The sequence below is a fragment of the Drosophila santomea genome, chromosome 3R (genome assembly GCF_016746245.2).
Source record: "Drosophila santomea strain STO CAGO 1482 chromosome 3R, Prin_Dsan_1.1, whole genome shotgun sequence".
Taxonomy (NCBI): domain Eukaryota; kingdom Metazoa; phylum Arthropoda; class Insecta; order Diptera; family Drosophilidae; genus Drosophila; species Drosophila santomea.
In genome coordinates this window covers 2,309,582-2,323,802 of record NC_053019.2, presented here as the reverse complement: position 1 = coordinate 2,323,802, position 14,221 = coordinate 2,309,582, and the positions used below count along the sequence as shown (strand labels likewise).

The 14,221-nt window shown below is 41.1% G+C and overlaps 1 protein-coding gene and 4 non-coding genes across 5 annotated transcripts; 2 read left to right on the top strand and 3 right to left on the bottom strand.

Moving 5' to 3' along the window:
- The first annotated feature begins 391 nt into the window (after positions 1-391).
- Positions 392-464, top strand: Trnaa-agc. The gene has a single exon. It is a non-coding gene; the product is annotated as a tRNA-Ala (tRNA).
- Positions 465-724: 260 nt separating this feature from the next.
- On the bottom strand, positions 725-797 carry Trnaa-agc. The gene has a single exon. It is a non-coding gene; the product is annotated as a tRNA-Ala (tRNA).
- A 369-nt stretch (positions 798-1,166) lies between these two features.
- Positions 1,167-1,238, bottom strand: Trnap-ugg. The gene has a single exon. It is a non-coding gene; the product is annotated as a tRNA-Pro (tRNA).
- Positions 1,239-1,471: 233 nt separating this feature from the next.
- Positions 1,472-1,544, top strand: Trnaa-agc. The gene has a single exon. It is a non-coding gene; the product is annotated as a tRNA-Ala (tRNA).
- A 118-nt stretch (positions 1,545-1,662) lies between these two features.
- LOC120452633 lies at positions 1,663-2,258 on the bottom strand. Its single transcript, XM_039636943.1, has 3 exons — positions 2,058-2,258; positions 1,871-1,996; positions 1,663-1,816 (listed from the first exon to the last, which is right to left on the bottom strand). Exons 1-3 carry the CDS (start codon positions 2,247-2,249, stop codon positions 1,781-1,783), a joined length of 354 nt encoding a protein of 117 aa, XP_039492877.1. The 5' UTR covers positions 2,250-2,258; the 3' UTR covers positions 1,663-1,780.
- Positions 2,259-14,221: the final 11,963 nt, after the last annotated feature.

The following is a 14,221-nucleotide window of genomic DNA, read 5'->3' as shown; positions in this document are numbered from 1 at the left end:
AGCCCTCTTTAAAATTTCCATAATTATATGCATCAGCTGGCAGGTGACTGAATGGAGAAGCAAAAGGACGAATCACAAGAAAGAATGAATCCTGGAAAACAATAAAAAGAAGGACTGGCGAGAACAATTTGGGTGGAGTCTGTGCATTCGTTATTTTTATGGCAAAATAAACCCAACGACAAAGTGTAAATATTGACATTTTTAAATTATAATCAAAGTGAATAAATAATAAAGCGAAACAAGAAATAAAGAAAGCAGCTTGTAAAAGTTAATTGGGTGGCTGTCATTGCGAACAACGCATCTCTAGTAGTCAATCCCGAATCGTTCCAGGCATTGATTTCGTTACCAATGTCGAAGAATCAGAAGTGTTTTCGGCGAAACGCGATCACTCGGGGATGTAGCTCAGATGGTAGAGCGCTCGCTTAGCATGTGAGAGGTACGGGGATCGATGCCCCGCATCTCCAAGTCTTCTTGAACTTTTTTAATTACATATTGGAATTATGTATTACAATAAGGATTTATACAAATTTAATTGTTTTTTTTTATTATTATTGTTTAATTTTTGCAGTTGATGATAAAAGAAAATATATAATAATTTATTGACAATATAGAATAACAAAACAGTCGACTTCAATTGAACAGAGCCTATTTGGTAACATGAAACATTTGTCGTACGTATAAGGTTATTCAAAATATTTAATACCATAAGGATAATAAACATCCTTGGAGATGCGGGGCATCGATCCCCGTACCTCTCACATGCTAAGCGAGCGCTCTACCATCTGAGCTACATCCCCATACAACGGTATCTGATTATAGGTTTTGCAACTAAGGCTAAGTGCAAGAGATACAAATGTTTATAAATAGATAAGCTGCTTACTATTCATGACCATGATCACAGCTTTCTTGAGACGCAGCGCAAGCTTGTTTTAAAGGTGCCCACTCGCACTTTAACGCTTACAAGCCGCTCAACACAGTTACAATCAATATTATGTAAGCATTTTAAATATTAATGGTTTTGATCAGGCCAATTTCATACAAGAATTTTTTTTACAAAATTAACTTAAAGAAAAAGCAACGGAAAATAAGATAATCAAGTCAAGAATACAAGTTATTTTCTGTGGAAATAAAGTAAATTGAGAATTAAGAAGTAAAATATATAAGTCGGGCTCAACCGGGATTTGAACCCGGGACCTCTCGCACCCAAAGCGAGAATCATACCCCTAGACCATTGAGCCTCATAATTTTAGGACCGCCAAATAGCCCAAAGGAGGAAAAACCGCTGGCCATAGCTAAAAATAGACAAGATAGTGAATTTTAATTTCCAATGCAGGTAACTTGTTTAAATTTCTTTCGTTATCTTCGTGGCCGCTTTTAAAACAAGCTGACCAGCATAATTAACAAGTGTATTTATGACTACGAGAGCGGTGGGCCATTTTTGACATACCTCTCCGGGGATTTTGGATTAAGTGGGGATGTAGCTCAGATGGTAGAGCGCTCGCTTAGCATGTGAGAGGTACGGGGATCGATGCCCCGCATCTCCAGGACAACTGTCTTTTTTATGATTGGATGGATAATCATTTTTTAAAATGATAAGGTAAGCCCATTGCTTGATAGAAAATAATGTAATTAAAATGCATTTGTTTTTGTATACCGATTTATTTGATTTAATTTGTTTTAAGATCTGACTAATTTAATGCTAAGGTTTTTCCGCTTTGTAACAAATTTTAATAGCAAACGGATATACAATTACGATTTTTTAAAGTTTTATTTTAAACATTTAACGCAATGGTTCATAAAAGACCAGGGGAATTTTCTACGAAGTAAACAAAAGTTAATAATATCGTTTTATTATTATCTATTTACTTACCTCTTTAGGCGGGCTGCAAATAAAGTTTGTCGGGCATTCTGAGTAAGACTTGTATTGGAAAGGTGTTAGGGACAAGTCTTGAGGGACGCATTGGTGTGTTCCATCTGGTCCACAAGGCAGATTGAGCTGGATAGTATAATTACATATAACAACAACATATAATATTAAGATGTTTAATATCACTTACGCTTTTAACATCGCAGCAAACAAGAGAATCTGGGCACCCCATATTCGGAGAAATGCGATAAATGAACGTCATCTTGCAATTTTTCGGAAGTACGCAATGAGCTCCTCCGTCCGCACTGCAAGAGGAATAAGCTTGGCTTAGTCCCATCAGAGCAGAAGCCACCAAAAATACAGCGAGGGTCCAGTGCTTCATTCTTAAGACTCAAATTGAAACTGATAACACTTCCAAGCCGACCGGCTATAAATAGGTTTACGAAACATCAGTGTGAGCATTTTTTACGCTTATCGATCTAGCAGTAAAGGAAGTCTACACCGTATAAAAAGACTTTGTATTAAATATTTTAGTATTTGTTATAAACTTGTACTCGATTCGTGAACTTATTTATGATATATTGCAAACATGATAAGACCATCACCGACTGATCAAGTATTTTTGTTGAAATTTTAGAGCCATCCTTCCCTGCAGGTCCATCGCATCCATCAGCCTAATGGACAAAACCCGCTGAACAAAGTTCGAGGGTTGCCAACTCCCACAACCGTGTAACCTGCACAAATATTTAATTATTCATAACTTTAAACAATCACGGCGACGTCGGCATCATCCGTGTAACCCCAGGGTCTAGCCCCTTCGCTATCCCCCATTCTGATTTTAAACTCAACAAACACAATACAAACACATACAAAATCCGGAGGAAGGATGCCGCGGGGATTCCCCGACTGCTGCGAACGCTTAGCTGATGTTCAGACTGCCACCGCTGATGGTAATAACATTGTCGTAAAATCATGTTTGGCTTATCGTGGGACTCCCGGGACGATGATCCTGGGCTTCTGGATTTCTGGTTTTGGGAAGGAAGGTTCCGCGCACGCTGCATTTAAATGCCGGCAACGTCGAGGAATGGCGTGAATTATAGTGGCGTAGGTTAAATGCCGTTAGACAGCCACATAAACTGCGAACCCTTTCTGTCCAACGAGCTTGGCCCACACAAAAAAAAATGTGCTTAATATTGTAAGTAAATATTGTTTTCTGTGGAATGAAATATAGAAAACCCCACATGTTTTGCATCAATAGGTTATCAACTTCAGCTTATTTTAAAGACAGCGGATTTTTTAGAGCTTTTTAGCGATACTGATACCGGTTTTTTTAATGGTGTCAAGCTATTTAACAATAGGTCCAATAATAGGTCAATTATTTTCTTAAAAAATAAATGTACACACATACATCAATATTGTTGCATATATTTTTCAGTGTATATATATCAATTATAAATAAGACAGCTGTGTGCAAGTCAAACAGTCGTTGGCTTCTGCTTTTAATTTTTGTAAAATTATTTGCATTCGTTCGCACACAAAACCAATGCAAAGAAAGTTCCGACAGCAAATTGTCCTGGCCTCGGATCTAGAGCCCAACTCCAGCCAATCTTCCTGGTCCTCGGCTTGTTTTCTTGTAATTATCGCTTTTGTTTGTTGGCTGAACTTTTGCCAGGTTTTGGCCGCCGGCTAACATACAAAATTAGCGCTTCGCTCACCAAAATGACTATACAAGGTTTACTATTCCAGGATGCGGGCGGTGGTTTTGGTTCCATTTCAGCATCTCGGGCGACGTCTCAAGACGTTGCCAAAGTGGGCAACATATTGTCCTTGTATGCAGAACAACATAATTTTCTAATTGGCCAAAGTTGCTGCCAAGTTTTCACCCCGGCAAAAACCAAGCAGACCGAGAAAACATTTGTTCTCAGTTTCGGTTTGCTAATTCAATTTTAATGCTTGATTTCATATTAATTGAAAACTGCGTTGATATGTATATATAATCAAGATTGCCTGCCCAAACGATTTAATGGTAGCTTTGTTATAAAAGCGTCCAAAAACCAAAAACTGATAAGAATTCAACGTAGTGAACATTTGATTGCACCGATGCTGGGCACTTCCCGAAAAGCTTCTATTTTCGCAGGGAAACTCCACGAGAGTTTGCATCTTTAGTCGGTCTGACTCGACCCCAAGATGTATTTGCCCAAGGGCTTCTCAAGTCAGTCGAAGGCGTTCATAACAGATGACCTCATATTTGTGGCACCCACACCCCGAATCCTGGCCAGAAGACGCTTTCTCTTGTCGCCGCTTTTTATGGCATGCACAAAAGCCAAAAGGCAAACACACTCGACTCATAAAAAGATGCCTGCAGACAAACAAAGCGACACACGAGCATCCAGCAGGGCCAACATAAAGATCAAATGTCAATACATGGAATCGGGGGTCGAGGATTCGGCTAAATGTGGCCAAAAGGCGGCAGTGGAAAGACAAACAGCAGCGAAGGGAAAATGTACAACAAATTTCTAAACGTTGTCATAAAAATGAAATGAAAACAAGCAGAAGGCGGTCAAAAAACGGAAAAGCTGAACTTAAGACATTCAATAAGTTTACTTACGTCGAGCTGAACAGCAGTTAAAAGAATGGGTATAGGAAAGGGGTTCTGACCTTTTTATGGCTCTAAATATGTTTATGACCAGGTTTTTGGCAGAGAAAGCTCACCAGCTTGCTTATAAATCTCCGAGCTTTAATGTTTATGAGGACGAAATTGTTTTTAACGACAATGTGTGTCCATGTAAATTATTAGTTTAATAACGTCTCCAAACAGGGCAATTATTATGTCTCTTTGGGGATCGTGCTTTATGGGGCTAGACAAATATCAGTAGAATGGATTTTCTCTGGGGCGAATCTCACGGTTGAAATATATTAGCTGCCATATTTGGCAAGCATGCCCATCGAATACATAATTAAAGATATATTTTGGAAACGTCAACTCTCATCCAGCTAAATAAAGTCATTCTGACTGAGGCTATAGCTGATCTCCTACCGCCGAATCACGTCAATCTCCGTCCAGGACATTACATTCACTCCAGCAGAGCCAACACTCCACGCCTTAATCAAATCACGACCCTAAGGATACCCTCATAAATATGTCAATTAATGGCCAGCCCCATGCCGCCCACTATCCGTCTGCTGTGTTATCTCAATGAAGACGTAAACGGTCTGATATCAATTTATGTCAATGTAAATGTTTCTTTGTCGCTCGCCGAGATTGGGTATAATGTATGCGAACCTCTACCATTCCATGGGACATGTGTCGGCGAATCTTAAACGGAGCTTATGAAACTATTAAAAGGCGAGCAGACAAGGCCCACATGTCTCGAACAAGCAAACAAACAAACACACGGGATGGTGTCCTTGCAGGGAAGGGGGCGAAATATCCTTGGGTTGGGGGTAATTAGTTTGCTACACGCCCGAGGCGTGCCTTCGTGTCCTGATCCTGTTGGTCCTGGGCCGCCATGAATAATTCTAGGCGGTGGCAAAAACTTTGACCAGCTGCTCGAAAAGGTTGACAAAACCTCAAGGCAGGCTAACCGCAAGACCAAGACGGTGGGTATGCCAGTGATGATTATGGCGAGGATAATGGAGAGTTTCAAAGAGGATACCAAGTCACTGAGTAGATTACTCATACGCACGGTTGCCCAGGAACAGTTATTATTTAGTCGGTCTTCTTCATTTCTTTTTTCCGGCTTATGTTGATTGTTAATTGCCTTTGTCTTCGCCACATTTGCATAATTCCGCTCTAAACAATAAAAATCTAATTTGGCCTTGCCTGCATTATAATTTCTTGTTAAATTCATAATTGTTAATTCTGTTGTGCGTTGCCAACACTTGCCGGCATTTTCTTTGGGGCTTAACTTTAATTAAGAGCCAAGTGCCAGGGTGGCTTCAAACGAATGTCCTGCTGCGCTGCGATGTCCTGTTCATAAGGGTGGAAAGATTGAGGAGAATCGTGCATGTGAATGGTCAGTCTGGTCGCTGAAGATGCCTTCACAAAGCATTTTAATGAACTTGGCACAGAGATTTCATGCCAGGAAATAATACTTTTAATTGAGAGTTCTTGCTGCGAATGGAAAATATATAAAAATGTACTTTTTGAGACAAAGTGGAAAGTACACAAGTCTAGAATCAGAATCTCGTTTGAGAATTAGGTAGCAAAATCGTGGTTCAGACCAAAGAATGGTTTTAGCATTAATACAGTTGTACTACCGAAACATTTTCTTTATCTTTAATACCTTACTTATTTGCAGTTTACCAGGGTGACGCTGCTAAACGATGTTGTTGTTCCTGCCACAATTAACTGCCCTTCTCCAATAACAACCACAAAATGTGGACCATTAAGAAGGGGAAACTTTAAGCGGCTCTCCAAATCGTCTTCCCGTTCCCTTTCTGGTTATTGCCAAGAAACAAAAACCATTAAAACAATTTAATCGCACTCGAGGAAATCTTTGCGGGCACAAAGTCGAGCATGAAATGCAAAAGTTTTTATTTTGACGCTTGGCGCCTTCACTGCTGGCTCCTGATTGTAAATCGTTATCCTCGCGGGACTCGAGTTCGGAGGTGTTTGCTCCCCGGCCATCCTTACAAGTTAATTTTCACATTGGGACATGACTGACACCCGTTTTCCCGTCTTCCCGTTTCCACCACCTCGACTCAACTGAAGTCGCGGTAATTTCCTCGGCACTTTTGTTTAGTTTTTGATTTGACTTTTACTTTTTGCCCGCTGGTTTTTCGGTTTTGCCGGCTAATTATCATCATTTTGGCAAAATGCCTGAAGCGATTTGCCTTGGCCGGTGATTTTAATGCTCCGAAGTTTCGACGGCATCAAGGCTATGTATTTGGGGAGTTCGGGCCATTATGTAGCCATCAAAATAACTTGTTGTTGCGGGCGAAACTTTTTGCGTTTTGCTGTGATTTTCATAGCCGAAAAACAATCAAAATTTAATGTGCGGCGCCGGATTTTGATTGAAAAATAAAACACTCGGCATAATCAAATAAATGCCCAAGCAACAACAGCCCTTTAAAAAAAAAACAAAAAACAAAAACAGCGTGCCAAATAAACTGCTCATCATTTTCCAGGCCTGCAGTTCCAGTTCCCTTAGCAATCCCCAAAACGAGCCCATTCCGAAATGCGATTCCGATTCCACCCGCATTTGCACGATTCGTTAAACAAAGCACACGTTAACAGGAGCGAGCCGAAGGACGTTGGGTGGTGTTTCCGTGGGCGGGGCAAGGACAAACAGACATTTCGGGCGGTCAGTTTCAGCAGTTGCCCGCCGGCCATGAGGGGACTAATGTGGGGGACTGGGGGCACCCAATATCTGGCAGCACATTTGCTTGCAAAGAACTGGGCAATAATGGAGGTACTACGAATATTTGGGAAGCGATTCCAAGTTTATACATTATGATTAGTAATTGAGCTTATTTCAAATAACATGTTAAAGTATAATTTCGCCTTTTTTCATTTGCTACACTTCATTATATTGTATTATTTTGTATTATAGTTCGATATTCAAAGTATTAATAGAGTGGACTATTATCAATACTTAATATGAGGATAATTATAGGGCATACTTTAAGTACAAGTGTAAGGATTTAAATCTTAAGACCGTAAAGAGAATACGCGTATTTAGGGAATTTCAACTTCTTCAATCCCGAAAACCTTCTGTGCATCTTTTGTGTGTGGTTCATCAAATGCTTTTAACTTTTATTTGTTTAATACATTTTTCGTTCATGGCTGCGACAGAGCTGTTGTTCTTCCTGCTTTTGTTTGCTACAACGGCTACAACTGTCGTTTTGGGACAAGGTCCAAAAAACAGGAGGTAAAGTCGGAAAAGTGTACAAAAAACAAGAAGAAACGTTGCAAAATTGTTGGCAAATATTGAACATGCAACATATTCGACTCATATGTCACACCGAAACGGTGGAAGCTGTCGCGAGTGGCTAACAAAAGGTTTCTGTTTACCAACATTTGCATTTTGTTGGGCAAAAGGGCGGCAGTGCTTACCTTTTTTTTATATTTTGAGTTGCCAAAAAGAGTGTTGACCAGCAGGATGACGAATGACGGTGGCTGTGCGAGGAAAATAGCAAATGCTGCACAGCTGCTGTGCAAATAGTGGGACATTAATTTTAATTGTTTCGTCAGAAGGGGCTTTTGGAGTTTTAATTATACTGTGCTATATTTTTGAGGCTCAACTTAGTATACATATTATTTATAAAAACAGTTGAAAATTTATTGAAAATACAAATAATTTAACATCTTATAGTCTCAAACTGTATGTACTTGTCAACAACATTTTGTGCATTCGAATTGTGTAATAACTACTATTTGCTACCACCTCGAATCCCCCACTTCTTCGAAAGTTTTAACCCTTTTTGAAAGTGCCCCTTGGGGAAACAATAAAAATGAATATGTATTTAAATAACAGTTGCTATCAACACCGTTGCACACTGCTCCCAGCATTTGCAACTCACTCACATAACCACCTAAGCACCTCAGTCCGGTCAAAATGTTTCAAAAAAGATGAGAAAAATGGAGGAGCTACGGTCCAAGTAACTATAACATTTAAGCGGCTTTGCGAAAAGTTGTGGGCCACTTGATAGCCTCTGGCTTTAAGGCACTCCATCCTCCCTCAGCATTCTATAAAATTGTTTTTCATATGTTGGTCCACAAATAAAATGTATGAGCTTTTTATTTTTATGGCTGACAACCGGCAAGGTTGAGACCAGGACGCCTAAGTCATGTAAAGGATTTGCGTTTTATCGTGTCTCGGGCGAGGCTTTTGGGGTTTTCCATCGCCTTTTGGTAGCGACTAACCAGAATTTGACAGGAAATTGAAAATTTCCCCATTGCCTCATGTGTGCCTTTGTTGGGCCTGAAGTGTCAGCGATCCGATTCCCAAAGAGGCCAATAACATTTACGCTAATTTGATAATCTGTTCACGCACAAGGACCACACATTTGCATGGAGGCAAAGGATCCTGACCGCCCCTAATTGGCTGCAATGGGACCCTTGGGAGTCCAGGAACTGTTGATGCCCTGTTTCTCTATCTGTATCTTTGTACAGTCAGCGGATGGACCCTTTTGCGTGCTATCAGCGCGTTATCATCGCATTTCCTTTCACTCTTGCGCAAACCGAAACACTTTTGGTCCGTGGTCAGTGAGTTTATTATTTTGTCCTTTATTTTTATACCCGCTTATCGCTTTGTTGCTGGCCAGAAAGCTGTTTCAACCAGCAAAGTCCATTTTGGTAATCGCTTTTACACGCTTGACTTCAGATGAAATTAGCTGCGGGTTCGGGATTTGTTTCGGGTTGGTCTAGGGTCAGAGGTTAGTTAAATAAATTAGCAGAATTTGATGTACCAGAATATAATTTTTGTTTGGGCGGAAAAGTACTGTGTAAGCAATAAATATTTATCTGGGGGATACGCTTGAAGCCCATAATAACAGCAGTTCATATTACGGTTAAGCCGAATTTGGCTTAACTTAATTTTAAATCAAAGGCTTCTAAGTCCACTAGGCCATTTACATCCTAACGCAAGTTCCCGTATGTTCCGTCTGCTCTACATCTCGTTCTCATTAGCTGGCGTCTCCCCGCTTAAATTGCCTGGCATCAACGGAAATGTTGGGCCAGCCCACACGGCGTATGAACAATCTGCTACCCTTCGACACACACAAAAACATACGCCCCGTGGGCATTTCTGGGTGGCATGTGTAGGCATGTGGGTTGATGTCCTGGTGTGCGACAAGATTTATGTATGTTTCCTTTTGCTGTCGGCGAACATTTTAACGCCTGCAAATTTGCTAATTAATTAGTTTAAATGCTTAAGGAGAGACGACCAAAGATGTAATTATAATGGAAATCGAGTTTGGTGCCGAATATATAATATATCAGTTTCAGTTCCTTCACCAGGGATATATAGTACCTTGTAACATCCCCAACATAATGCGTTTATGAGTGACTCACACAGCGGCGGCTAAAAATGCCAAAAAAAAAAAATGACGAGGGAAAACACGCGCGCGTTTTTACACGCATGTAATTTGTGGGAAATTTGTTCAACCCTTTTCTGCACTTTTCGCATACTTTTGCGGCAAATAAAGGGAAAATTAATTTAACGCGTGTTTTTCCTTGGTCCCTGCATAATTGAATTGATTTAAGGTTATTAATATGAGCACTCTGGGCACCCACAAAACGAAAAAAAGAGTAACACGGGAAAAGCAAGAATTCCGGGAGATGCCTAAGTAAATGTTTGTAGCTGCTGTTGCTACTGCGGCTGTTTGGTAACCTTTAACGTCAATTTTATGCAAATTATGTTGTTTCGGTTGGAGATTTCCTCTACAGAGGATGGTGGGATAGTAGGATGGTAGGATGGCTGTCTCGCTGAGTGCGAGGGGGCGTGGCACTTTCGAAACGACGGGGCGTCGCTCGAAAGTTTTGGAGTGCTGGGGAGTGTTGTTATTGAAGTTTCCCGAGGTGGCGTCTGTCGACTGCTCACTGCTGACTTATTCAATAAGCCAAGTTGAAGTATGCTCCATTATATATTTGTTGGTGGCTGTGGCCGGAGCTGCTTAAGCAAATACCGTGTGCTCGTGTATGCAAAAAGTGCAAATAATAATAATAAAGAGTACTTATTGTTTGATTTATGTGTCTGTGTATGCACAATCCTGGTCGAGGCGAAGGATGAGCTATGTTTTGCTTTCAGGTTGAAAGGGCGATCCTTTCTCAGCGCTGAAAGCCGTGCAAGTGGAACCATGTTTGGCCTAATTGAGTTGGAAAGATGGTATTTTCTCATCTAATTGATATTTAAGAGTGCTACAGAATCGGTAAACTGGTTATATTACACAGGAATACTGCCTACTATATATTATATACTTTATAAAATAACATTATTTAAGAAATTATATATAACTTTAAATAAAATATATATAGACTTCTATCAGTATATGTCCAGTAAATCATCTTTAAACCGCAGCCCGTTTTGAGTTTCCCCCTGCTTAATTTGGCAACCTTCCTCAGGCTCCACACTTTTCCTGGCTAATCCGCCACCATCAGTTTTCCCCGCTAAGCAACAACAGGCAGCGATGAAAATCCCCCGGTAAAGTCACCTTTATTTGTCAGTCTTAGGCTCCCCCGAGTCAACTGTCAAGTCCTGCTATACCAGGCACGTTCCTCTGCCTTTCACGCAATCCTGAAGCGTTAAACCGCACACACCTATCACGATGATGATGATGTTCCCTTTCTAGTACCTTTTCGATTTTTTCTTTTTGAGCTGTTTTTGTTGTCCCACCGTGCGAATGGCTAAGTGAGCCATTTATCTTCGCTGGAACCTCAAGCGCGACATAGCAACAACGTGGGGCTACAACAATCACTTCCTACAGGCGTCATCCAATCCTCAATAATACCGCTTTGGAAATAAAACGATTTATATGGCGCCCAACAGCAAGAATCCAATAGAGGTGCACACAAAGTTCAGAAATCAAAGAGGCATGCAGAAAAATTCCCTTAAAAAAGGCGTAACAATTCTTAATAGAAACATATTTCTTATAAGGTTGTTTAAAACAATGAAAGCAGTCTTATTCACTTTAAAAATACGCATATAACCCGATATATTTGAGAAACTTGTTTTAATTTCAGTGTAGTCACTATAAGGCGAGTCCTGTCGCATTTTCGTTTTATACGGCCTTATCCAGACCAACATCAATCGCACAGCCGCAACAGCAAGAACAAGTAGTAAATGAAACCCCTGTATAAAAAAATCGAAGCCAAAAAGAAAACCGAAGTAAAATCGAAGATTGCTATCTTTGACGGCTTGTTTTCCTGCCCATCCTGCTTGGGCGTGGGCGCGGTGTGGGGGGCGTGGCAGCTATTATGTATTGGCGTTGAAACAATTTGAACAACAGTAGTCGGGTCTCCGAAGGAGGGAGGAAAAAAAAACAAATGAAAGGAAGTCGTTTAAAAGTACAAACGGACATTATTTATCGCTCAAACCATTTAGCCGCAGAAACTACCCGAAGACGAGCCAAATAAAAAAGGCCAGGAGGAGCGGAAAGAGCAAATCCGAGTGCGAGTCCCAATCCGAGTCCTTAAGACACCCACCCCACCCACTTGTCCACCTCGTGTTGTTGTGTCTACTTAGTTGTAATAAATGGAAAAATGCAAAGGACCACGAGAGTCCTGGCCACAATGCCTTGCATATAATTTCTATTCGGATTTCGGATTTCGGGGCTTGGTGGAGGATGGTGGAGTAGGAAGCGGATTGAGCCGGTCTAGCAATTGGATTTTAGGATAGCTACTAAGGGAAATCGATTGATTTCTGCTTGCTCAAGCAGTTTTCCCAATAAGTAATTTACAGTTGTCATTAAGTGGGAAAACTTCGGGGGTTGTGGATGGGAAGTGCGTGCGAGGAGTTATTCGAAATGAGTTTTGTGTTTTCAAGTGGTCGTACTTGGAAAACATGTGCTTACTTACAAAAAGTTTGGAAACACTTCTTTTAAAAATATTTTATATATATAATATTGAAATAATAGCTGCGATTCCTTGAAAGATATAACTGCATACCTCAGACACTTCAGGGAAAAAGTACTTTTTGTATGCAAAACGAAATATTTGAACTCGTCTGCTCCCCGTCCATTCCCTTCGAACTTTTCATATGGAACAGCGCGGCGGAATCCTTGTCCAGATCCGTAGCTTACCCCCAAACTCAGAGTTCCGCAGACGGCCAGAGAAGTGGGGATCCAGTGGCAGAAGATTGAGCAGCAGGAGATGGGAGCAGTCAGCTAGCCACGGGCATCTTATCGCCCTAAACCACTTTAGTGTCAGTCCCGCTGACAGCGGTCCGGTTCCATTGCCTCGACTCGTGGACATTGTCGCTTTTTTTTGGTTGCCCGGGATGATTGGGGACTGGGGATTGAGGAGTAGTCAGGGACTGGAGTCCACTGTTGTCTCTTAACATGGCCAGTGGTCTTGTCGACATTGCGATAACAAAACACACACACACACACATAAAAAAGATGGGCGGGAAAAAGAAATTTTACGCTTTTGGCCATAATGAGGGTGATTTTCGTATTTGTGGTAGATTTGTCCACTTAGCAGGAATGACCAGGCCGAGGACCAAAGCTGTTGCAATTTGCTGGCAAATCATTTGTACATTTCCACAGTGGATTACGGTTTTGGCCGACTTCAGCGCCCTGACCACCGACTCCTGATTCCTGATGATAATGCTCATAATTTGCGAGGCCTGCATATATTTTGAGCCACTTTTTTCCATTTTAGGCCATGATATATGCGCCAGCATGCTTCAGCAATGATTTGTGCTAATGAGTTAAAGTCTGTGGGTGGGTTTTCAGGTCTAGGATTTCATGGGAAAAATTCGAAACCAAAGCTGGACAGATTCTTGCATTTAATTGGCACTTTTATGCACGGGGTGTGGGTGAAAGTTTTTTAATAAAGACCCAGTCGCAATAAAACCGAACCTCTCATCATTCCAACTCAGTTGATTTTCATTTTCATTTTCGTTTTCATTTGCCCATTTAGTCAGCGACCTCAAGTGCGGGTTTCGACCGGCATTTCGGCATTCCGGCATTCCGGCATTTTGTCTCCCTTGGTGTGCACACAATTGTCTACGGATTTTCAATATTATTTGCTGCGGTCTTCCGATATACAAAAATCCCCCGTCCGACTACCATCTGCTGCCATCATCATCTTGGGGTTCCATTGTGGGTGTGAAATCGTGGACACTGCGGACGCTGACTGACTGCCACTGTCAACGGATCCGAACTCATTGTAGCCGCTTTCAATTGGGCATTTTATTTTATATTTGAATTTTAAAATTCCTTCCGCTCCGACGACAGACGACGGGCCACGGGCCACAGGAAAATGGACAATTTGTGTTTGTGGCAATTGATTGGCAAATATTGTCCGGCCAAATGGTTAAGGCGAAAAGGTTTGCTGATTAATACGCAGTGACAGCAAGTCAGGTTACTCGTAAAAGAAAAAAGGGACCATCCACAAGTGCGAAACAGAAATCACTGAATGGATCTTAGGAGAAATGCTTTCAAGTACAAAATTTAATCTTGACATAAAACGGAGGTATATCGAGTAACTATAGTTTTATCGGTAAAATAAAACAATGCATTTATTCAGATACACATTTGTATATAGCACCGCTTAGGTTGAATCATCCCTGCCGATCAAACTTTGTACTTAGCATTCCTCAACTCCTTGCGGCAATTCATCCATAGCTGCACGCTCCATTTGAGCGTCTTAAAGTCGGCGATAAAAGGAAAAAACTTAGTCAATGCCAA